Source organism: Chroicocephalus ridibundus, chromosome 19, assembly GCF_963924245.1.
Source record: "Chroicocephalus ridibundus chromosome 19, bChrRid1.1, whole genome shotgun sequence".
NCBI classification, from domain to species: Eukaryota; Metazoa; Chordata; class Aves; order Charadriiformes; family Laridae; genus Chroicocephalus; species Chroicocephalus ridibundus.
The window spans coordinates 7,289,251-7,314,336 of NC_086302.1; the positions used below are offsets into that span (position 1 = coordinate 7,289,251).

At 63.4% G+C, this 25,086-nt stretch overlaps 2 protein-coding genes across 3 annotated transcripts; both read right to left on the minus strand.

The window, feature by feature from the left end:
• Positions 1–166: 166 nt before the first annotated feature.
• Positions 167–3,860, minus strand: FABP3 (fatty acid binding protein 3). The gene is made up of 4 exons (XM_063355897.1): positions 3,619–3,860; positions 2,715–2,887; positions 603–704; positions 167–477 (listed from the first exon to the last, which is right to left on the minus strand). The coding sequence occupies exons 1-4, from the start codon at positions 3,689–3,691 to the stop codon at positions 424–426; spliced, it is 402 nt and encodes a 133-aa protein (XP_063211967.1). The 5' UTR covers positions 3,692–3,860; the 3' UTR covers positions 167–423.
• Positions 3,861–4,023: 163 nt separating this feature from the next.
• Positions 4,024–23,799, minus strand: LOC134525244 (cAMP-dependent protein kinase inhibitor beta-like). 2 transcript variants are annotated; one of them, XM_063355899.1, is made up of 5 exons: positions 23,666–23,799; positions 10,169–10,265; positions 9,294–9,449; positions 8,070–8,221; positions 4,024–7,256 (listed from the first exon to the last, which is right to left on the minus strand). In XM_063355899.1, the coding sequence occupies exons 4-5, from the start codon at positions 8,212–8,214 to the stop codon at positions 7,174–7,176; spliced, it is 228 nt and encodes a 75-aa protein (XP_063211969.1). In that variant the 5' UTR covers positions 8,215–8,221; positions 9,294–9,449; positions 10,169–10,265; positions 23,666–23,799; the 3' UTR covers positions 4,024–7,173. The 2 variants fall into 2 exon arrangements, with proteins under 2 accessions (XP_063211969.1, XP_063211968.1); XM_063355898.1 differs by lacking the exon at positions 9,294–9,449 and having other exon boundaries at positions 23,666–23,696.
• Between the last annotated feature and the right edge of the window lie 1,287 nt (positions 23,800–25,086).

Below are 25,086 nucleotides of genomic sequence, written 5' to 3' on the forward strand. Positions count from 1 at the left end.
ATGGGCTACTGGGATCGCTGGTCATTTAACCCCATCTCTGCCGGGGTGTCCGGGCTGGATTTAACCCCCATGCTGCTCCCCGCAGCCTGGCTGAGACCTGTGTGGCTCGACGCTATGGGTGAGCACGTGCCGAAAAAACCTTTTTCCAAGTAAACTGATCCCAGAGTTGTAACAACAGGGCCTTTATTCTTTTTCCGTGTGGGTTTTCCCATTATTTAATAAAAACAAAACAAAACAAAACAACCCCAAACCACCACCCAAGCCCCAGGCAGCTCCACGAGGCGATGGGGGCAGCGGGCAGCCCCGGCGGGCGCAGGGGGCTCCGAGCCCATGGCAAACTGTGCCCGGCACGGGGCGAGGATGGAGGCGATGCGGGGGGCGCACGCGGCACCGGGTGACGGGCGGGGGAGCCGGGGACGGCGTCTATGTCGCCTTCTCGTAGGTGCGGGTGGAGACGACGTTGCCCATGGTGAGAGTCTGGTGGCAGAAATGGCGGTGGGGAGGTTAGTCGTGCCGAGCCGGTGCGGCTCCCGGCTTGCCCTGTTTATGGGCTGATTCAAAACCATTTTTAAAACCATTTAAAACCATTTTTATTTCCTTACCAGAATTAACTTCCCGTCCTTCAGCTCCCGGACCAGCGATGTCTCTTTCCCCTCCCACTTCTGCACATGGACAAGTTTGCCTCCATCCAGCGTGACCACGGACTGCGGGGAGAGAGCAGGACCTGCCGTGACCCTCCTCCCTGGGATTTCATGGCTCTGGGGGGCTTTGTCCCTTGGAGGGGACAATGCTGTGCTCTCCCCAGAGCCCCACAGGGCTCAGGGTCAGGCTGTGGGTTGCCACCGTTGGGATGCCCACCTGGCAGCATCCCATTTCATTTTGTCAGCCCGGTTCAGCCCAGGCCGGATCCTGCTCTGGCTGTCCCCCAGTAACCCCACCGTGGCCACCGTCACGGTGACCTTGCCCCCCCTGACCCAGGGCCAGTGCAGGGAGCCCTGCCCAGGGCCGCATCCTGCTCCGGGGCTACCGGCACCTGATCCTGGCCGCTCCCAAACTTGGCTCCGGAGCCGGCGGGGATCAAAGAAGCGGGGCAGGTATCGGTGCTTGAAACCAGAGGGCCCGGCGAGGGTTTTCAGAGGGGCTGATCCGGCGAACACGCCTCTGCTCGCTGGGGCCGCTGTTTGCACAGCCGTCGCTGTTGACTCAGCCCCAAAAGCCCGGCCGGTGCCAAGGTTGGTGTGACAGCAGGCAGGGCGCAGCCGGGGGCGGGGGGCAGGCAGCGGCGCTGGCTGCCCCCCCCCCCATCCTGCCCTGTGCCCCCCACCCAGCTCCTCCAGAGCCGGCTGCTGCCCCTCGGATCCCCCCATGGCTCAGGGGTCCCATGGGTTGAGACCTCCTGTGGCTTGGGTGCCCCCGTCGGTTTGGTGCCCTCAAAGTCCAGGACCCTACAAGGTTTGGGTGCCCCCCGTGGTTCAGGGTGTCCCCCCCCCCGGCTCAGAGCTCAGGTCTTCCCATAGCTGGGATGTGCCCACCGCTCGGGTGCCCCGCAGCCAGGATCTTTGCACACCTTGGGTCTCCCTGCACAGCTCAGGTGCCCCACGGTCCTGATCCCCGCACATCCTGGGTGCCCCACGTGCCCCATAGGGTGGCAGACCCCTCCTGCCCCATCCTGGGCAGCCATCCCGGCCCTGCTGCCCTGCCGTGTGCCCTCTGGCCACCATCCGAGGGGCGGCTGAAGGGCACGTCCCCGGGCTGCCCCAGGAGCTGGCGGCAGCTCACGCGTCTCCTCTGGACATAGTTTCCAGCAGCCCGGGGGGTCGGGGCGGTGGCAGGGACGTCCTGCCCTGCGTCTGCCCGGCACTACCGCCTTGCTCGCGCTCGTCCCGCTTCAGCCCATCCTCGCTTTGTGCCCAGCCCTTGCATTTGCTCCTTTGGGGCCGGGAAGGCGTTTTGTGTCTAACAAGCCCCGAGGTCCCGCACGAGGTTCCCCCGTGGAGGCAGGGGGCTGCCGGCTTCTCCGTGCATGGTGTATTTCATGGTGCATAACAGCTGGAAACTAGGAAAAAACCTCGCATCAGTCCTGCGAGGGACTGCGTGCAGGTTGGGAGAAGCCATGAAAGAAGCCCTGACTCTTCTCCAAGCCCTTTTTCCTTGCTTTTTAGCAGGGAGGAACAGCCCAACTGGGGAGGTGTTGCCCCCCTCTGCAAGGGACCCCCGGGGAGGCATCAGCCCCTGGGGTGGCGTTGGCCAGGCAGGGTTGCCCAGCCGCTCCATGTCCCTGCCTGCGGAGCTGCCTGATGCGTAGGGTGAGCAAAGAGGGGGCTCAAAAGTGGGTCTCGTGTCCCGCTCCCCAGCCGGAGTGGGGACACCACGTGCCGCCACCCCACCGCGTCCCCTCACCTCCTCTTGAGCAAGCCCCCAGGCGGGTAGTTGGTTTGCGAGCCGGGTTCTTGCACAACCTTCCCGGCAGCTCCGGGCCCCGGGGGTGCTCCCTGGGGGGAAACCCCACTGCGAAATGGGGCACGGGGAGGGGGGGTGGCTCGGTGAGACCGGGCTTGAGCACCAGCCCCAGCGGGCAAAGCGGATTTAGCCTTCCGAAGGTAAAAAGGACGGAGCCTCAGAGCCAAGAGCTGATGGCCGGATCCCGTAGAGCCTACAAACCCTTTTTGGGGGGGGTCCCATGGAGGGGGGGGGGGCAGGCGCTGGGGGCTCACCTTGACATGCCTGTCGTCCGCCGTGGTCTCGTCAAACTCCTCGCCCAGCTTGAAGCTGATCTCCGTGCTCTTGAAGGTGCTTTGGGTCTTCACCGTGATCTTGTCACCGTCCACCTCGATGATGGTGGTGGGTTTGGTGAGGCCGGCCATCTGCCGGGTGGCGAAGCCCACGCCTGCGGGGTGCGAGGTTTGGGGGGGAGGGGGGGGGGGCTGAGGGTGCGCGGCGGGCCAGGATGCGGCCATCAGCCCTGTGTCACCCCGGAGCCCGTCCTCCCCCTGATGTTGGGGGGGCAAACCCCAAAACCGCTCCCCACCTGCAGTTCCAGGGTCCTGTGTGTGCCCACCACGCTTGGGGGGGCTCCGGGGCAGGAGCAAAGCGGGGGGGGCTGAGAACGCTGCTGTTGCTCGGGGATCGATCCTGCACCAGCACCCACCAGCTCCGGGGCTGGGCGGGGTGGGGGGGACACCGGTGTCACAACCCCCCCCCCCCCCCACCAAACTGGTCTTGGCTGGGGGTCCCACCCTGCCCAGGAGCTGCACAGGGGTGGGTGCCGGGGGGCTTGGGGGGAGGGATGGAGGCCGGAGGGGTCCCTGGGGCTCCCTGCACCCCGGCGGGGGCGTCCCCTCCCTCCGCCGCGGGGTGACCGCGGGGGGGGGCAGGGGAAGGACGACACCCCCTTACCCAGCCCAAGCCCCCAGACAGAAAGCCCCAGAGCCCCCCATAAACCACCCCCCCCAGGCAGCAGCGACCCCTCCACCGCCTGCACCCCCCCGCAGCCAGAGCCCCGTGTGTGGGGAGTGGGGGGGGAGGGGCTCGGCCAGGCAAACGGGGGGTAGAAAAGAAGGGGGGGGTGATGCCCTGACTCCATCCGCCCCCCCCACCCGCAGACCCCCCCCCACTCACCCAACGCCTTCATGTACTCATCGAAATTGGCCGTATCCACCAGCTTCCAGGTGCCCACGAAGGCGTCGACCATGGTGAGGGGGTGTCGTTGGGGGGGGGACAGACACACACACAGCGACACACGTGTAACGGGGGGGGCCCGGGGGTCCGGCCGGCTGTGAGCGTGGCACTGCGCCGCCCAGCTCGCAGCTGCCTGCCGGCCTCGCAGCCGCCTTAAATAATGTCCTCATCACATGATTGGAAAGAAAGCGCACAACCGCGCTCCAGAAATACTCCTCGGCAGCGCTGCCAGCGGCCACCTCGGCCCCGGCCACCCTGTCACCCCTCACCGGCCACCCACCTCTGCCCGGCCCCCCTGGCCGCCAAGGGTCAGGTCGGGTCGAGTCAAAGGTGGGGAGAGCAGAGTGGGGTCAACGGTGTCGTGAGTTGTGTACGGTCTCTGCGTCGGCGGTGCGGGGGGGGCGAAGGGTGTGGGATATGGGGAAACTGAGGCAGGGCAAGGGCTGGGCATGGCAGGTGTGTGCCCACTCCATGGCAGCCCCAAGGTGGGGGGGTTGTGTGGGTGGTGGGGCATGGTCGGGACGTGGGGACACCAGCAATGGCAGTGTCCTTCAGGGTAACGTTGTCCTGGGGACAGGAAGTTGAGCTGGGGAAACTGAGGCACAGGGAGCAGCCGGGGCGGGGGGGGGGGTGGGCGGAGGGTCAGGCATCCAGAGGATTGTGGGGACACACGTGTGACCCTGTGCCTGCCCTGGGGGTGTGTGGGGACACACAAGTGCACCCCCAGTGATGCTCTGTGCGGGGGACACTGGGAACAAGGACAGCCATGGGGCCATGCGACCCACAGCATGTCCCCCCGCCATGCCTCCCCTCACTTTGCGCTCCAGTGGCAGCGGGGTCAGGGCCGGTGTGTCTCCTGGTCCCTTCCCACGTGGGATTCAGTGTCCCCTGTCCCCCGGCTCCCTGGGGACGTGCCACTGCCTCCCCTGTCCCCGGGCGGAGCAGAGTCCCAGCTGGGGGAATCGGGTGTCCCTGAACCCCGTGCATCCCCCCCACCTTAGGGACATCTGGATCAAAGCGACCGGGTCCGGGAGGGACACGGGGACACTTTCTCCCTCTCCCTGGCCCCAAGGTGTCATCGCAGACACCCAAAAATAGCCGGGAGCTCGTGTTCAGCCTCCTGCCGGCACCGCTGTGAGCGGGACCCCCTCACCTTGTGTCCCCGGGGGGGACAGGCACCGGACCCCGCGGGGTGGGTGTCCCCCCGCACTGACACCCCACAAGGCACGGCTCCCCAGGGAAAGATGGAGGATTTATTCCCCGGGCAGCCAGAGCCCTCACTCGCACCCACCCACGTGGCCCTGGAGGGGACGAAGAGGGAAGGGGCTGTCCCCTGTCCCCCCACCCTCCTGGGTGTGGGTGTCCCAGCTCTGCAGGTGCCCCCCCGGGACAGCAGGACCATGAGATGGCGACGTTCACACGTATGACTGCCCTCGCACATGGACACCCCCCGATCGGAGCACCCACGGATGGGCATCCCCCGATCGGAGCACCCACGGATGGGCATCTCCGTGCTGACAGACACCCACCACGCACACAGCTGCCCACGCACACGGACATCCACCCACAGGAGCACCCGCACACCCATGTACACGGGTGTCCATGCACGCACACGCACACGCGCGTGTGGATGCCCACACGGACGCCCACGCACACAGACACCCTCCCCCCCCCCAGAAACCCACCCGCAGGAGCACCCACGCACATGGACACCCACGCTCACAGAGACCCACCACACGGATGGGTGCCCATGGATGCGGCTTCCCAAGCACGTAGACACCCACACACGTGGACACCCACCCACAGGAGCACCCATGCACATGGACACCCACGCACACGGATGGGTGCCCACACCATGGACATGGCTTCCCAAGCACGTAGACACCCACACACGTGGACACCCACCCACAGGAGCACCCACGCACATGGACACCCACGCTCACAGAGACCCACCACACGGATGGGTGCCCATGGACATGGACCCACACGCACACGGATGCCCACGCACACAAGACGCTACGTCTCGGCTGGGGCTGGCCCCCACACCAAGGGCTGAGGAGCTGCTGTCCTTGCCCAAAAGCCCAGGGGCAACCAGGGCCACCCTGGGGCGTTGGGCACGGGTGCTGCCGGATGTGGTGGCCCTGCGTGTGGCCCAGTACAGCTCTCCTGGAGCCGGTCACCACCCCAACAGTGGCCACAATGGACCTGGGCTTTGGGATTTGTTTGCTGGTCCCACAGCGACAACTATAGGTGACCGTCCATGATGGAGCTGGGTCCAGCACAATGTCCAACCACCTGCCCGGTCCCGGCCTCAGGCCAGCAAACCCCAGGCTGGGCAACCAGCCCCCGGCTCAGGCAGGATGCGGGCAACCGCAGTCCTTCCTGGCCCCTCGCCTCCCTGAGACCCCCCGGTGTCCAGGCAAGAGGGTCCCCATGCCAGGGTCTCCATCCCAGAGTCCCCATCCCAGAGTCCCCATCCCAGGATCCCTGTCCCAGGGTCCCCGTCCCACCGCCATCAGGAGTGGGGGTTTTGGGGAGCGTGGTCAGAGCCTGGAAAACCCCAGCCCCACTTGGCGCACGTCCCCCCAGCGCTGCAGGCCCCCGCGGGCCCCGTACGCTGCTGCCTCCCCCCCCACCGGGGTCTTCTGCGGGGACACGGAGTGGGGGATCCCAGTGCGGGAGGGGAGCAGGGATGGACAGCCATGGGTGGCCCCAGCACGGGGGGCTGGGGTGATGCGTAGGGCTGGGGATGCCTAAGGCAGCATCCCCCTCCTCACCCCCCCACCCCGAATCCCCCGCACCCCCCATGGCAGAGCTGCCTCCTCCCGCGGGGGACCCGGGGCCAGCGGAGAGGGTGACAGGGGACAAGGAGCCAAGACCCCCGCGCCCACGGGGCAGGGACCACCCTGGGGTGCTCCAATCCATGGAGGGGGGGCCCTCAGCACGGTGCTGGCTGCTGGGGGGGGGGATTTGCTTGGGGGTTGGGGGGGGCTGTTGGAGGTTCTTCTTGAAGAAGGCTCCTGGTCGCGCAGGAAGGATGGCCGGGAGACGGCGGTGGTACCCAAAACATCACAGTGAACATCACACTCAGCCAGAAACACCCGCGGGCTGCTCCTGCCATGAGGAGGAAGCCCCCCGCAACCCCCCCCTCCCCCAGCCCCCGGCAAACCCCCTGCGCTCGGCTCTGCCAAACGCTCCGGGAGAAAAATATTCCTCCCCCCGGCCCCCAACCCAGGGGGAGGCAAAAAAATCCCATCCCCCCCTCGCGGGTCCTCGCCCAGGGCGCGGGTGGGAATCGCCCCTTCGTCACGGCGGGTGCCCGCCATGCGGTGCTCCCCCCATGGCGGGGGGGGATGACGCCCGGTGGTCTCGCCGCGGTAGCACCGAGGAAAACCCAGCGGACTCCGGCTGTGCCAGGAAAGCTGGGCTGATGCTCCGCAGCCTCCTCTTTCCTCCGCTGGTCAGCAATGTCCCCCCCCACCGCCAGGAAGGGGGTTAGGACGTGTCCTTCAGCTCGGGACTGGGGGGCTGCGGAGGGGGCACCTCCGCCGAGGGCGACTGCATCTCCTGGGCGCTGCCTGCGAGGAGAGACCAGGGTATGAGAAACACAGAATCCCAGAATCCCCAGACTGGCAGGGGTGGGAAGGGCCCTCTGGAGGTCATCCCGTCCAACCCCCTGCCAGAGCAGGGTCACCCACAGCAGGTGGCACAGGAACGCCTCCAGGCGGGGTTGGAATGTCTCCAGAGACGGAGACTCCCCCACCTCTCTGGGCAGCCTGTGCCAGGGCTCTGCCACCCTCACAGCAAAGAAGTTCCTCCTCATGTTGAGGTGGAACTTCCCATGTTCCAGTTTGTGCCCGTTACCCCTTGTCCTGTCGCTGGGCCCCACTGAGAAGAGCCTGGCCCCATCCTCCTGACACCCACCCTTTCAGTATTTAGAAGTGTTGATAAGATCCCCCCTCAGCCGTCTCTTTTCCAGACTGAAGAGACCCAAATCCCTCAGCCTTTCTTCATCAGAGAGATGTTCCGGTCCCCTCAGCATCTTGGCAGCCCTTTGCTGTCCCCTCTCCAGCAGTTCCCTGTCCTTCTTGACCCAGGGAGCCCAGAACTGGACCCAGGACTCCAGGTGTGGCCTCCCCAGGGCAGAGCAGAGGGGGAGGATGACCTCCCTCCACCTGCTGGCCACACTCTTCTTGATGGACCCCAGGATGCCATTGGCCTTCTTGGCCACAGGGGCCCATTGCTGGCTCATGGTCACCCTGTTGTCCACCAGGACTCCCAGGTCTCTTTCCACAGCGCTGCTCTCCAGCAGGTCAGACCCCAACCTGTCCTGGTTCCTGTCCTGGTTCCTGCCCCACCCCACATTGTCGTCCATCTTCCCCATCACCCACCTGCACTCAGGGACATCTCGGCCAGCTTGAGGGGCAGGTCGGAGGGGCTGACGCCGGCTGGTGAGCCCAGGATATCGGGTAGGGCATTGCGCCGGCCCGTTCTCCCGGAGGATGCAAAGTCCAGCACGGGTTCCACCTCGGTCATGCTAACCCTGGAGAGACACGGTCCCCTCCCCATCAGCCCCTCTGAGCATGGAGGTCAAAGAAGACCTGGCGCCGGTCCAGGCAGGATGCTCTGGCTGGGGGCACGCAGGACCCCCTGCCTGCAGCTGCCCTGGGAGTGGGGCTGAGTCCCCTGCCCACCCTGACTGGGCTCTCTAGGAGCGGACGCAGGGCCACCCTGCCTATGGACTCTCCCCTGCCCAGGGTCCATAGAATCATGGAATGGTTCAGGTTGGAAGGGATCCTAAAGCCCATCCAGTGCCACCCCCTGCCCTGGGCAGGGACACCTCCCACCAGCCCACGTTGCTCCAAGCCCCGTCCAACCTGGCCTTGAACCCCTCCAGGGATGGGGCAGCCACAGCTTCTCTGGGCAACCTGGGCCAGGGGCTCACTGACCTCACAGCCAAGAATTTCTTCCCAATATCTCGCCTAAGTCTCCCCTCTTTCAGTTTGAAACCCTTCCCCCTCGTCCCATGGCTCCCCTCCCTGCTCCAGAGTCCCTCCCCAGCTTTCCTGGAGCCCCTTTAGGGACTGGCAGGGGCTGGAAGGTCTCCCCGGAGCCTTCTCTTCTCCAGGCTGAACCCTCCCAGCTCTCTCAGCCTGTCCCCACAGCAGAGGGGCTCCAGCCCTCCCAGCATCTCTGGGGCCTCCTCTGGCCCCGCTCCAACAGCTCCGTGTCCTTCTGCTGTTGGTGCCCCAGCGCTGGAGGCAGCACTGCAGGGGGGTCAGAATCATATGGAAGGGCCCTTTGAAGGTCTAGTCCAACCCCCCAGACCTCCAACTCTGGTCTCCCCTGAGCAGAGGGGCAGAATCCCCCCCTCGCCCTGCTGCCCACGCTGCTGGGGACGCAGCCTCAGGCTGCAGGGGGTTTCTGGGCTGCCAGCGCAAGTTGTTGGGTCGTGTGGAGCTTCTCACCCACCAGCACCCCCAAGTCCTTCTCCCCAGGGCTGCTCTCAGTACAGCACCTTTGGGTGCTGTGATCTCTGCTGGTCACAGCACCATGGAGGCAGGGGGTGTCCTCAGGGGTCCCAGCAGCACCCCCCCCACGCCCAGCAGCCTTACCGGGCACCCTCCAGCCTGGCCTGCCGCTGTGTCTCCCCTGTGCCCAGGGTCCCACTCCGCTCCCCGGGCTGGCGGTTCCCCCTCCCGACGTCTCCCGGCCAGCAAGGGACCCCACGGGGGACGGGGGCTCCGGCCTGGGTCCCCTCTGGCTCTGACCTGGGGGAAGGCAGAGCAGGGGGTCAGCGATGGCTCCTGGGGCTGGAGCGAGCGGGTGGCAAGCCCGTGAGAGGGGGAGGCTGTGTCCCCGTGCAGGGCATCCTTAGCACCCGGGGGGGGCTACACCAAGCCAGGCTGTGAAGGGCAGGGCCCCCAGTCAATGGTGGGCAGGCAGGAGGGGGGGATGGCAGCCAGGGATGGATGGAGAGCAGGGATGGGCGCAGGGAGGTGGGACAGGGCACAGCGGGACCAGCTGCAGTGCCAGGGGACAAGGACATGTCGCCCCCCAACCTGGAGACCCCGCCACGTCCCTCTCTCCGAGCCAGGGCAGGCGGTGGTGATGCTGGCGACCCCTGGGTGGGTGGGGGGCTCTCCTGGGGTGCCCCCGTCACCGTGCAGATCCCACGGCGTGGCGCCGGCCCCGGTGCGCGGCGCTATGGGACCTCAGTGGGCTGTTTGCTCAGCGCTAGTAAAGCTTTTGGAGGTTTGCAGAAGGGTTTTGGAGCTACAGGCAGGGGGTGGCACAGGGTGGCACAGGACCTTGCAGGGACAGGGGTGGCCTCCACCCTCCCCAAACCCCCTCCAACCCCTCATGGGGCACAGGGACCCCCCCCCCAAACCACCACCAGGCTGGATGCTGGTGGCAATGCTGGGACTAGTGTCCCCAAACTGGTGGCCGTGGGAGCTTGTCCTGCTGCGGGGGGGGGGCATGAACTCACCAGCGTCCCCCTGGGAATTGCTCTCCGGCAGAGGACGAGTCAAGGTCCCCAAGTCCTTGGGCGCAGGTGCCGTGCCGAGCGGGACGAGTGACCCTGGCTGCATGCGAGGAGGAGAAATAAATGATTAACCAGGAGGTGATTAGTCACCGGGCAGCTGCTGCGCACGGGGCAGGACCCAGGCCCTTTGCAGGTGGGGAAACTGAGGCAGGGAGCGAGGCTCAGGTGGGTGACAAGGGCAGGGTTGGTGGCACTGCCAGCGGTGGCTGTGCCGTGGCAAAGACACAGTGGAGGCGTGATGCTCCCGGCGCGGGGGTGTGTACGCACGTGCAGCGCCTGCGGCACTCGGGCACACGTGTGTGCACGTTCGCCTGCATCACCTCTGGCTGGGCCCTTGTGTGTGAGCGTACGTGTACACGCAGCCGGAGCGGAGCCCCAGGGTGTGCATGTGTGGTGGCCACCCATGTGCGTGCATGGTGACCTATGGCACGTGTATGTGCATGCTTGGCGTCCCTTGGCACAGGTATGCGCAGAGGTGGTGCATTGTAGCATGTGTGTGTGCATGCACGACACCCTCTGGCACACGTCTGTGCATGCATGGTGTCCCATGGCACATGTGTATTCATGCATGGTTTCCCATGGCACGTGTGTGTGCATGCATGGCTTCCCCTGGCACACGTATGTGCATGTGTGGTGTTCCATGGCACACGTGTGTGCATGCATAGTGTCCTATGGCACACACGTGTGCATGCTTGGCATCCCTTGGCACATGTATGTGCATACGTGGTGCATTGTAGCACACGTGTGTGCACGCATGACACCCTCTGGCACATGTGTGTGCACGCATGGCATCCCCTGGCACATGTGTATTCATGTGTGGTGACCCATGGCACACGTATGTGCATGCGTGGTGTCCCATGGCACGTGTGTGTGCATGCATGGCTTCCCCTGGCACATGTATGTGCATGTGTGGTGTTCCATGGCACACGTGTGTGCATGCATAGTGTCCTATGGCACACACGTGTGCATGCTTGGCATCCCTTGGCACATGTATGTGCATACGTGGTGCATCGTAGCACACGTGTGCATGCATGCATGATACCCTCTGGCACATGTGTGCACATGCATGGCATCCCTTGGCACATGTGTATTCATGCGTGGTGTCCCATGGCACACGTGTGTGCACACATAGTGTCCCATGGCACATGTGTGTGCACACATGGCATCTCCTGGCGCATGTATGTGCATACGTGGTGCATTGTAGCACATGTGTGTGCACACATGGCATCTCCTGGCACATGTATGTGCATACGTGGTGCATTGTAGCACATGTGTGTGCACACATGGCATCTCCTGGCACATGTATGTGCATACGTGGTGCATTGTAGCACATGTGTGTGCACACATGGCATCTCCTGGCACATGTGTATTCATGTGCGGTGTCCCATGGCACATGTATGTGCATGCATGGTGCATTGTAGCACGTGTGTGCATGCATGGCATCTCCTGGCACAAGTGTGTGCAAGTGTGGTGTCCCATGGCACACGTGTGTGCATGCCTGGCATCCCCTGGCACACGTGTGTTCATGCGTGGTGTCGCATGGCACATGCGTGTGCGTGCATAGTGTCCCGTGACACGCGTGTGTCCATGCAGGGCGCCCCCTGGCACACGCGTGTGCAGACATGCTGCATTGTGGCACGTGTGTGCATGCATGGCATCCCCTGGCACACATGGTGCACGCCGTGTGCTCTGTATGCACGCCAGCACACGCGTGCACCCCTATGTCAGCGTGAGAGCTCCTGCCAGCTCCCGTTAGTGCCGGCGCCGTGTCACCTCCTGGTGACAGAGTTTCTCGACACAGAGCACACGTCCAAGCTCACGTCCCTGCTCTGGCACTGAGCGCCCCACAGCAACGCCCGCTTGCCTGCAGGGAGTCCCTGCTTCGGGCACCGGGACGTGGGTGGGCGGCGTGTGACATCCGTGACGGCAGCGGAGCCCCCGCCGTGTCACCCTGGCAACCGTTGGGGGACAGGGGCTGGGGGGAGCCGGGGCTCACACGCCTGGTGTGCGTGTCGGCGTGAGCACGCGAGCGTGCACAAGCGCACACGCATGTACGTACGTGTTCACACAGGTGTACATAAAGTCATGCACGCACACATGCAGCCACACATGCACACAGACGCATAGAAGCATCCGTGCACGTGCGCAGGCATGCATGCGGAGATGCACGTGCGCATGAATGCACATGTGTACACACATGTACACACACACACACACGCACACGCACAGATGGGCTCTCTGCACACCCCAGCAAGAAGGATTCCGGCGGGGCTGGTCCGAAGCTGCCTTCCCAGCAGCCCCGGCCGCTCCGGCTGGCTCATGCGCTGGAGAACTGGGCAAGAACCAGCCGTCAGGACCGGGCTGGATCCTGCCCATCTCCTTCCCGCAGCTACACATCTCCGGGGACGCCGGGGACGGGGTTCCTGGGACATGGGCAGGGGCTACACCCCAAACGCTCACCCCACGCCCCGAAAAGCCATGCAGAGGGATCAGGACTTCCGTGCTGGCACAGATGGAAAAGCTGCTGGGACCCCCGAAGGGACCGAAACCCCTGGGGGGTTGTCACAGCGAGGGGGGAATCCCGAGCACGCCTGGGATGAAGCACCGCTGGCCCAGGGAGCCCAGCGGACTGTCCCCTCTCCCTCTGCGTCCCTGGGCTCCCTTGGGAGCCAGGTCCGAGGTACCAATGCCCACCCCGTGCCCAGCACTGCCGCGTCCCCCCGGCCCCACAGGCACAAATCCAGCCCAACGCTGGGCAAATAACGTTGCATAAACCCTGGGTCTCTGCCGGGCGAGAGGAGATTTCCCTCCTAAGCAGGGACCGGTTCTGGGAGGCTTAGTGTGGTCTCAACTTAAAAAAGCTCCTGGAGTCACATGGAAGGTCCTCGGGGCCGCTGGCTCCTGCTTTAGTGCCCCTAATGGGATATCGGAAGGTAGGACAGAAATAAACCTTAATCCCTCCCGAAGATGGGCTGGGGTGGAAGATACCAGGAAGAGGTGGCAGGAGGACATGGCACGGGGACATGTCGTGTCCCTTTGGTCAAGTCCCTTGGGAACTGAGCCAGGCCCCATCATGGCAAAAGCTTCCTCTTGCACAGAGGCCACCAGGAGACCAGAAAATGTCCTACAAGGCCATGTCCAGGCTGGGATGCCCCAGCCCTCGGGCATCTTCACGCAACGCAATGTCCTCCCAACACAAGAGCTCCATCCCCGGGGTGCTCCTGAGCCCTGACGCTCTTGTGCCACACGGGCAAGAACCATGGCCACACGCTGAGCTGCTGCTGTGGCCCGGGGGTGCTCAGTAACACAATTTGGCCGTGGCGATGATGAATTAAAGCAGAAGAGAGGAAGGCGATGGTCTGGCTGAAGTCCAGCCGGGCGAGATGCAAAGTGATCACGAGATGAAAGAGAAGAGGAAACGAGGTTTTGCCATCCCACCCCATCACGTGCTGCTGCGGATCCCCACCCCACGGCCCAGCATCCAGGCTGCCTGGGCAGCTTGTGCAGGATTAGACCTTGCCTTCACCAAGCTCCTTGCAGGATGATCTGCAGGAAACATCTGAGCCCTGTTTTGGGTGCTAGTGTTTGGAGCCCGGAGCAGCCTGGGGAGCGCCGGTACCTGCAGGCAGTGGGAAGGAGGGCTCCTGCCCCAGCCCCTGCTCCCTGCGTGCCTCCTCTTTGCTCCAACCCTCCTCATCCCAGCCCAAAAAAACCCAAACCCATGGCTTGTGAAGGAGGTGCTACAGCTGGACACCCCTACCGAGACCTGGAGCATCAGCCCTGGGAGGAAGACTCGTTTGGCGTGAGAAGAACCCAACTCCTTCTTCCTCTTCCCCCTCTTCCTCCTCCTCTCCAAGCCGTGGGCCAAGGAAGCTGCAGGATGGACCCAGCCCAGGGACTGACCGGGGTTGGAAACAGCCACCCCTTCCCTTACCATCAGCAGGCAGGGACACCAGGCGCAGGCAGGAACGGGCAGGGACACGCTACGGCCACCCTGAGCCAGACTCGGGCTTTGCCGTCAAAGGAAGGAAACCAGCCAAGGGTGTTTGGACGATCTCGGTCCCGTCCTGCCAGGGTTTGGGTGGGCTGGGAGCAGGGTTTGGTGGTGGAGGTCATCCGTCTGCCGTGGCATCATTCTTGCTCGAAGGTATGACCTAATCTCCCATTTCCTTGGATATAAATGGCCCGGAGGAAGGAAGATGCTGAGAAAGGTGTGAACCGCCCCAGGGATGGAGCAGACCACGCTGACGGGCTCACCTGAAACAGCATCGGCGGCTGCTGCCAGAGCCAGCACCATGGGGACCATGGGACATCTCCTGGTGCCCACCATGGTCCCACAACACTGGCCAGCTTTGCCCAACGCGTTCCCCCTCCCAGGGCACCAGAACCAGAAATGCTCCAGGATGTTTAGGGCCGGGGAGATGTTACAGCGATGGCTGTAAAGTTTTCTTAAGGATTCATTTAACCATAGGCATAAGGATGTGCTTTTCCAGCTTCAGAGAGGTTGATGGGTCGTCAGCTCATTTGGAAGTGTGGGTCGGGACCATTTAATGTTCTTGGCTTTCGTTATAAAGGGGGGTTCTTCATGCTTATTTAATTCAACGTATTACAGGGTCTGTGCCGTGCCCCGCCAATGACAGGCTGGGAAACGCTGCAGCCCAGCGCGAGCCCTCTGAAAATCCACGATGTGGATGTTATTAAGAGATGACGAACGTGATGAAAAATGGGAAGGATTTACCAAAGTGTAACCGTAATGTTGAATTAAATGAGTGTTGCAAGCCGGGAAGGAAAGAGCTGCCCCAGATCAGAAAAGAATGAGAGCATCATCCAGGAAAATCAACGATGAGTCCACACGGGAGGAAAATCCAACGAGGCTGATTTAACCAGAGACCGACAGCCACCAGACAGACCAAGCAGCCCCTGGAGCCTGGAACAGCAGATGGCAATAATTAAACACAGGATAAAATCTGGAGAGCCACGAGATCTCCCACGGAGGCAGCAGGTTTAGTCCTGGCGGCTTCATAGAATCATAGAATCACAGAATGGTTCGGGTTGGAAGGGACCTTGAAGACCCCCCCCAGTTCCACCCCCTGCCCTGGGCAGGGACACCTCCCACCAGCCCAGGTTGCTCCAAGCCCCGTCCAACCTGGCCTTGAACCCCTCCAGGGATGGGGCAGCCACAGCTTCTCTGGGCAACCTGGGCCAGGGGCTCACCGCCCTCACAGCAAAGAATTTCTTCCCCAGATCTCATCTAAATCTCCCCTCTTCCAGTTTAAAACCGTTCCCCCTTGTCCCATGGCTCCCCTCCCTGCTCCAGAGTCCCTCCCCAGCTTTCCTGGAGCCCCTTTAGGGACTGGAAGGGGCTGGAAGGTCTCCCCGGAGCCTTCTCTTCTCCAGGCTGAACCCCCCCAGCTCTCTCAGCCTGTCCCCACAGCAGAGGGGCTCCAGCCCTCCCAGCATCTCCGGGGCCTCCTCTGGCCCCGCTCCAACAGCTCCGTGTCCTTCTTGTGCTGAGGGCTCCAGAGCTGGACGCAGGACTCCAGGTGGGGTCTCACCAGAGCGGAGCAGAGGGGCAGAATCCCCCCCCTCGCCCTGCTGCCCACGCTTCTTCTGATGCAGCCCAGGCTGCGGGGGGTTTCTGGGCTGCAAGTGCACATTGCTGGTTCATGTTGAGCTTCTCATCCGCCAACTCCCCCAAGTCCTTCTCCTCAGGGCTGCTCTCAAGCCATTATCTGCCCAACCTGTATTTGTCCCTGGGGTTGCCGTGACCCAGGTGCAGGACCTTGCACTTGGTCTGGTTGAACCTCATGAGGTTCACACACGGCCACCTCTCCAGCCTGTCCAGGTTCCTCTGGCCGCGGGCAGCAGGGCTCCTGCCCGACCTGGTGTAGCGCTGATGGTGCGGGAGCCCAGGAGATGCTGAGCAAGTGCCCGCTGCCATGTAGAGATGGGCTTTGTCAGCTGTCAGCAGCCCATAAACAGCTCCCAGGATCCAAGTGAGAGGGAAGGATGGGAATAAATATTGTCCCAAACTCGTCGTCTCCAGGGCAGGGGGAGAAAATGAGAAGGGAAAAGGCCCCAGGGATGTTGGCTGGTGCAGGAATATTGAACGTGGAGATGCAGACTGAGATGGAGAACGGGTTTTGCTTCAAGCCCAGCACATGGGAAAGTCCCAACCCAAGTGCCTGGAGATGATGATCCCCGCGGGAAGCGGTGCCGGGAGGGAAGCAGCTGCCAGCGCCTGCCCGCGGTGGGATGCGGGCACCCCGCTGCCCGCCCTTGGCAGCAAAACCTCTCCGACCATGGACCGGCACTTTTGTACCTAAATCGTCAGGTTTCCAGGCAGGCTGGGAAGGTGCCTGGGCCAGCTCGGATCCTGCCTGGCACCGTTCGAGTGAGGGTGACACCACACGGAGCGAAGCAGCGGGGGGACCCAAGCGAACCTGCGCCCAGACACTTGGATCGTCCTTGAGGCCTCACACTGTTTTTTCCCACACTTTTCCTTGGCTCCTCCTCACTGCGTGGCCTCAGCTGCTTCCCAAAGCTTTGAGGAATCGTCCCAGCAGGTTTCCAGACAGGGGGGGTACACTGGCAGCACCCCAAATCCTTGGCCCGTCCAGCACATCCCAGTAGTCGTGGGGTTGGCCCCTCCATGCGAGGCATTTTCCAGCAAACACCGTTGCCCAAAAGGCGTCCGACACGTGGGCTCACACCGCTTCCCCTCGCCGCTGAGCAGCAGATCTTCCTCGTTAGATTAATGTACTTACAGCTGTCGTTCTCGTTACCCTCTAAGCCCCTTCCCGGTGTGTCCTGCTTTGCGCTTTGACCTTCCTCCCTGCTCTTGCTCACCCATCCTCCCAGCCTGACCTGCTTTCCCTCTTCTCCAGGGCTCCTGCTCGTGCTTGGATCGCCTCATCCATCGGTTTGGGGCGCTTCGAAGTGTCTCTTCCTCCCCTCCCTCATCCTTACGTCCCTCCCATCATCCTGACCTCCCTCTTCTCCCTTTCCCCTGCTCCCTCCCTGGTCCCCATCACTGCCCTGGGGGTGGGCAGGACCAGGGCTGGGCTCAGTCCTGCCCCTGCTCATACCCCAATCCTGAATTATTCCACCCAAATCTCTCCCCGGGTTACAAGGATGCTTTTAAAGATCATCCTTTATTCACCCTCTCTTTCCTTTTTGCGTGCTTTCGGGCAGATTTATTTTTTTAGGGTTTTTTCCTCCAGCTGTAGGACTTAGAAATTTCTTTTTCCTGCTAAACCCTGAGGCGTGCCCTGGCTAACGCCAGCCTAGAGGGAACAAAAACTCTTCCCTTCACTCTCCGGTGGGCCTCCTCCGGGCTTGTTGGATATCGGTACCTAAATTCCCATTCAAGGCAAAGAGTGAGAATGAAGGACCCCAAAATGGGACACCGATAATCTTCATTCCCCCCAACTCCTGGGCACCGCTGGGGAGATGAGCACCAGAGGTGGGTTTTGCTGCTGACATCCATGGGGTGGGAGAAACGAAGGGTTGCGTTATTGCTCCATCAATCCCGGTCTCGTCACGCTCGGGGATGACGGCAGAGTTCAGCTGTGTTTAATACCCTCACGAAAACCAGGGGAAAGAAACATAAAATCCAACCTGAGTCTCTCCAGACAGGATTTCAGGCTGTTTGTATAAACTGTCACTTGGGTTTATAACGCTGCAAACACAAATCAGAGCGAGTCCTGCTGGAGGGGCAGAGTGAAACCAGCTCATGCGCTCGCTGACATCCAAACCCAAAGTTTCCTTCAGCATCTGCAGGGCAAACCCAAACGCTGCCGGCCCCAACCTGGGCGCCTCCAGACCTCCGGGTGCTCACCACGTCATGGCTTGCCTTCCCCAAAGGGCAGTGACCGCAGAGAAAATCCCCTTTTTGATCCCACAGACCTGGATTGGGCTGGGAAAAAAGGTGCTCCGGAGGACTCGGCAGTTTAATCCCAACACAGCCCCGCTGAGCGTCTCTGATAAGTCCATACATGGAGAAAACCGAGACATTTTTTTCCCATGGGAGTAACGCATGGGGCACCCTGGGCAGATGCTGAAAGCACCGGAGAAACCTGAACGCGTGTTGGCTTCTGGATTGTCTTCATTTCATTCTTGGACAAGCCCGAGTTGCTCTTATTAAAGAGTAAAGCGCTAAAAGCTCAGTGGGCAGAGGCACCAGGACGTGGGCTGACGGCGCAGCATCGCTGCGGGCTCTGCTGGGGACTTACCCTGCACCCGAGAGCTCCCAAATCCCGGCGCAGGAGGGAGGGGGATGGACACCCTCGGCTGCGCTGGCCATGGGGTGTGCATCGGGTCCTGCTCACCCGGAGAGGGAACAGCCATATCCTGGGTCCTCTTCTCCGTCCTCCTGGAGCCCCAGGACACATCACTCCTCCCCATCCTGCCCAATCTCCCCTGGGTTCCCCCATCTCCCCTGGGAAATTTAGAGAGGACAATTTTTCCTTCTCTTTGTGCTAATAACAAGCACCTCCAGCTTTCAGCGTCACACAGAGCAGGGGTCCTGTCCCCGGCACCTGGGACGACCCTGTGCAGAGATGCAGGCAGGACTCCGGGAAAGCCGCCCTTCCCAGGGATGGAGCTGCTTTGCAATACGGCATCTCCGAGGACAGAGCCGGCAGGTCCCTCGCCGGGGGCTGACACACAGGCTGGAGGGGCAGGAGTGGCTCTGGGATGGCAAAACAATCCCATCCCTGTGCCGCAGCCACCGCCTTCCTGCCAGCCCGTCTGCTCATCGGCATTAGGAAAGAAAAAATCACTCAAAAAATCACCGGCGATATTCCGGTCGTGGCTACTTGCTGTGGGAACATGGCAAATCCTTAGGGCCAGTGGTGCTGGCAGCTCCTGGCTTCCTGGTGACAGCGGGGAGGTGACAGCTGTGTGACCCAGCTCGGCTCCGCCACGCAGGAGGATGCATCCAGCATGAGCACAGCAGTGAGCGGGACCCTCACCCACGCGTCAGCTTGGGATCACCCATCAAACAGCAGCTCCCCCGGCTCGCACCCGTCCCCCTGCCCACGCACCAGCAGCCTGGACCACGGGCCTGTGTTCCCCTGCCCAGACCTCCCAGATGGAAAATGCTGTCCCGCATCCCAGGGAGGGATGGGCGCATCCCAGGGAAGGATGCAGGGAGGGATGGAGGCACAGGGAGGGATGGAGACATCCCAAGGAAAGATGCAGGAAGGGATGGAGGCATTCCAGGGAGGAATGCAGGAAAGGATGAAGGCATCCCAGGGAGAGATGCTGGGATGGATCCCAGTGCCTCTCAGGGAGGAATGGAGGCATCCCAGGGAACTATGCAGAGAGGGATGGAGGCATCCTAAGGAGCGATGCCAGGAGGGATCCCACTGCATCCCAGGGAAGGATGCAGGGAGGGATGGAGGCATTCCAGGGAGGGATGGAGGGAAGGGTGGAGGCATCATAGGGAGAGATGCCAGGAAGGATCCCACTGCCTCCCAGAGGAGGATGGAGGCATCCCAGGGAAGGATGCAGGGAGGGATGGAGGCATCCCAGGGAAGGATGCGGGGAGGGATGGAGGCATTCCAGGGACGGATGCAGGGAGGGATGGCAGCATCCCAGGAGGGATGGAGGCTGCTCCAGCCACTCCCAGGCCAGCCCACTGTTTGCCAGCCTGTGGGCTGTGACCTCTTCCAGGGCTTGTGAACACCCCTGCCTACACCCCCCCTCAGTTAATTACTTTTAATTGCTGGTGTGGTGGGAGGAGAAGAGGAATTTCCCTTGGGGGGTTGAGGTGCCCATGGGGGATCCCGCAAGGGTGCTGGGTGCTGCATGGGAGGGCTGACCCCGTCTCCCCTGTGCTTCTTGCCCTGTGGCTCTGCTCAGTCCCATCATCTGCATTCAGGTCCTTTTTGTGTTCAAGTCCAAACGCGACAGCCCCTTTCGCGTGGGGATGATGGAAACCCGCCCGCAGCCCCCACGGAACGGGACCTGGCACTGCGGGTAAACCAGCGCTTGCTCCCGTAGCCAAGGGAGGTAAACAGGAGCTTCCCCTGCCGCACGTCTCAGTTGCAAAGTGGGTGATCTAATGGGAGGTAATTACGATGATTGAGCCCTGGGTAATACAGCTCCCACCGTAACCTTTAGTTAGCTGCTCCAACGGCGGCACAAACTATAATTTTGCATAATAAACGTGTCACCCACATCTAAATCGGTTTCATTCTTTAGCGGTTGCAGGCTCCCTCCTCCCCAAAGGGCTTTTCGTCAGCTGCTCCAGCCTGAGCATCCTGGGTGGGAGCCGATGGACCCAATCTGAGATGCTGAGAACAGGGACATCCTCCGTTCTCCCGGCTGCGGGGACGGAGCACGTGGGTGGCGCGGAGATTTGCGCCAGGGGAAACCCAAGGAGCTGTGAGGATGCTGTGACACAGGCCGTGGGCTGCTAGAGGCAGGGGCTGGGAGATCTGGGGGGGCACAGGGTGCCAGCTGGGTGCCACCGAGCTTGTGCCGGGCTGTCCCATGCCAGGAGCACCGTGGGCTGGATGACATGCGCCACCAGGCATTTCTGAAATGCCCCGGGCTCGGCTGTGCACTGTGGGATGCCTTTTCTCCCAGCTCAAGGTCCCCTTTCTCCATCTGCCACTGGTTGGGACCAGGAGGTGACCGTGGTCCAGCTCCCGGAGTTGGGGGGTGTCTGTCTGCCCCCCGCAGCCCTGTCCTGCTGCATCAGGTTGGGGTGAGCGATGCTCCATGGTGCCCATCCCAGGGCACTGCCTTAACACCACATCCAGGGCCCACGCAGGACCCCCCCCATCTGCCACCCCCAGACTCCTTTTCCTCCAGATCCCCTTCCTCCAGGTCCCCACCTGCCCAGTGAAACCACAGACGGATGCTGGGGGACATTGGTCCCACCACAAAGGTTGGAGTGGTCACACCAAGGAGAGCCCAGCTCAGCCCACGGGTGCCCCTGCGCCCAGCTGGGTACGGAGGAGAGGGCAGCGGGATGCCCTGGGGAAGTGGCGCTCAGTTCGGAGGAGGCCCCCCGGCTCTGCCAAAGCAGGAGGACATGTGCAGGCACCCGGATAATTAATTTTTGGGGAGCAGAGCCAGCTGACGGCTTCCCAGGCCACGTGCTGCAGCTGGTACCTCCGGCTCCCTGGGGAGCCCCGGCATGTGCCTCCCCCCAGCTCCTGGCAGCCGGCAGATTTGCTCCTTCCCACTGCAACTCATCCGAGAAGGGAGGTGGGAATCTTCCAGGGTGTCCTGCTCCCCAGGCAGTGTCCCCTCGGGAGGGACAGATGGGCTACCCTCGTGGTGAGGACTTGCACGGAGGAGGTCCAGATGTTTTCCCCCATCCCTGAACGGATGCTGGGAGCACCATCGGGATTCCCCGACACAGTGGCTGTCACAGCACCTTCCCCGCCACCCAGCGACACCTGCCTGGCCCCTGGGGAGCTGATGGGGAAGGGACTAAAAGCCAAGGAGGGAAGAAATCTGTGCAGGCACCCTGGAATCAGAGGCACGGCTTGAAATCCCCAGTCCTGATGGAGCAGAGCCGGATCCATCGCCCTTTGGCTGAGCCAGGTGCTGGAACCGCCCACCCAAGGAGCCCAAGGAGCCAAGGTCAGAGCAGGGCTGCGGCCCCTGTCGCCATCCTTCACGGTGCTGTGTCCCTGCAGGGGATGGGAGCACCCTGTCCTGCGAGGGAGTGCAGGGCCAGGTCAGGAATGGGTGCCAGAACTTCACTGGCTGAACTGGGAGGGGAGCCTCAAGGCTTCCCCCAAGGGTGGCTGCAACAGCCCCCAACAGTATCCCACGGAGCATCCCCCAGCTCCCAGCCACCAACAGCGTCCCACGGAGCATCCCCCGGCTCCCAGCCACCAACAGCATCCCACCACGCATTCCCCGGCTCCCAGCCACCGACAGCGTCCCACCGAGCATCTCCCTGCTCCCAGCCACCGACAGCATCCCACCGAGCATCCCCCGGCTCCCAGCCACCGACAGCATCCCCCCGAGCATCCCCCGGCTCCCAGCCACCTCCTCTGCCCCTGTCCTCCAGCTCGCCATCTCCCTCTGGGGACACCCGGCACAGTCCCCAGGCAGGGGTTGGCACAGCCCTCCATGAGCCACCAAAGCCCCCGGCGTGGCTGGCAGGGGCAGGGCTGGGAGCGGCAGCGCTTTTAGAGCTGCAAAAAATCCCAACATCCAGTTTAGAGCCTTCTGAGGTCTCTTGCTCCAGCCCAGTCCCCCGGGGCGGTGCGGGGGGGCACAGCTTGGGTACAGCCTCTCAGCAGCCCAGCCTGGGAAGAAACGCCGTGACTCCCCAGTTTAAAAATGTGAGGAGACCCTGGCTGTGCCACCACCTTTCCTCCTTGAAACGTGCTTTTTTTGGGGATGATGCTGCCGAGCAGCTAAAGGGTGGAGACAGTGGTAAGGCCATTCCTCGCCCCCCCGTGCTGATTACATCTCCCACCTCTCCTGCCTGGCCATGACGAGGGGGGACATCCCAAGAGGAGTCCAGGCAGCCCCCCGTGACAGCAAGGGTTGGGGTGTCCCTTGGTGGACAGCCCCAAGGTCATGGGCTGCACATATTCGGGGTGAGCACAGGACATCCTGCCTCTGCCACCTTTTTGGTGGCACTGCCACCCAGCCAGGGGACAGGAGCCAGCTCCGGGGACCAAAGGGACCCGATCCAAGCATCTGCAGGGGCAACCTGCCAAAATAAAGCCCTGAAGGCAGCGAGGAGGGGTTGTCCCTGGGGAAGCCCTTTCCTCTGGAGAGGATGCCGCCCAGGGAGGAGGCACAAGACGAGTGTGGTTCCTGCTCGGAGCGAGCGGGGATCAACCCCGCGCCGGCTCTCGCTGCCTGGGATACCCCCAGCTCTCTGGGCCCTCTGGGAAGCTCTCATCCGGGAAGCCGAGGGTTGAGCTGGGGGGGTCGGGGGGAGGTGGGCGTCAGGTTAGCTGAGGTGAGAATGGGGCAGGGTGGAGGGTGGAGAGGGCAGTGGTGGCCCCAGGACCTGCCAGGGAGGAGGGGGCAGGGGGTGTGGGGGCCAGGGGTGGGTGCCAGGGTAGGATGGAGGTGCCACCATGGGGGTTGACCTCAAATACCCACCCCGAGATGGCGACCGCTGCTCACAACAATCCTTCCCGGGGCCACCTGCCCCTGCTGGGATGGGCAAGGACCCCTCCAAGTCCTCGGGAGACACCCCACTGCCCTGCTCAGCACCACAGCAAAGTTGCACCCCCCAAAACCTGCCTGCCCCCCGATGCCACCGCCATCTCCCGAGCCTCCTGCCTCTCCACCCTCCCTTTGCTCTGATGTGCTGCCATGGAGGTGCCCAGGGTGGCACCTCCGGCACCCCGTCCCCAGCACCCGCGAGCACCGGGCAGCCACCACCGTGGCCGAGGGCCTCGGTGCCACCACGTCACCTGCACCCGCCACCCATCAGCTGCTCACCTGGGCTCTGCTGGAGCCGGTGCCGACGCTGATACCGATGCCGACACCGGAGCTGGCGGTGGTGGCGGTGCCGGTGTCGATGTTGATACCGACGCTGCTGTCGATGCCGGTGTGGATGCTGATGCCGGTGTGGATGCTGATGTCGGTGTCGGTGCTGATGTCGGTGTCAGTGCTGATGCCGGTGTCAGCGTCGGTGCTGATGCTGATGTTGCTGCCGGTGTCGGTGTTGCTGCCGGTGTCGGTGCCGGTGCCGGTGCCGGTGTCGGTGGGGGGCCGGAGGAAGGATGCTCCGCGCTGGGCAGGAGCCCCGGGGACGCCTCCTCCTCGCAGGCAGCCCTTGGGGCACCCGGGGCCGAGCCGCCCGCCGCCGCCCGCCCACCGCCGCCGATCCCCCCGCCCGGCCCTGCCCGGCCCCCCCCCCCCCCGCCGCCGCCGCCGCGCCGCCCCGCCCGCCGCCTCCCCCCGCCGCCTCCCCCCGCCGCCGCCGGGCCCTGCCGGGGGCTGCCGGGACCGGGCCCCCCCCATCCCCGCCGCCCGCCCGCCGGGGACCCGTCCCCCCCCACAACGAAACCCTCCCCCCGGGCTTGGGGGCTGCTCACATCGGGGGTGCCAGTGTGCCCGGGGGCTGTGTCCCCCTGTGTCGTCGTGTCCCCCACCCCCACCCCCACCCCACCCCGCGCTGAGACATTTTGGGGGAGGGGTGTGACATCCCCGCCCCGGGGGCACGTCTCCCCCCATAAGGCTCCATATGGCGCCGGGAGGACCCACCAGCCCGGGCAGGGGGCTCGGAGCCCGGCGTGGCTAGCAGCTCCGCTGAGGCCGGGAGCCCGGCCAGCCTGCTGGGAAAAAGGTGCCAAAACCCCCAAATTGCTTCTGAATTAGGGTCCCTGGCTGCAGCCCTGGGGAAGGAACCCCATGGCCCCCGCAGGGGGGGGTGAGGAGGGCTCCGCTCACCCGCAGGGACAGCTCGGCTCCAGCCCACACACCTCCCCGCGCATTGATTTCGGCCAAACCCAATTGCCAGGCTCAAAATCTTTGGGAAAAAAAAAATAAATTAAAAATATGTGGCTACAGCCCTGTGGCGTATGGTGACCGGGGGGGTGGAGGGGTGGGGGGGCTGTGAGACCCTGGATCCGGCTGGTAAATCCCCCTGATGGTGTCACAGCCCCATGTTTTGCCCAACACAAGGACTGTCCCCGCGGCAGAAGGACGCTGGGCAGAGCAGATGCCGCCATCCCGGCAGCCCAGGCTGCGCTTGGCCGGACACCAGCATCCCCTCGGGGACGGGGAGGGGGGGACACGGCCAACAGCGACTGTGTGTGCCATGGGGGCTCCCCACCCGCACCCCTGAGCTGGAGCAGAGAGGGAGGGAGGGGGGAGGCCGCGATGAACAGAGCCGCCCCGAGCGTGCATGAAAAGCA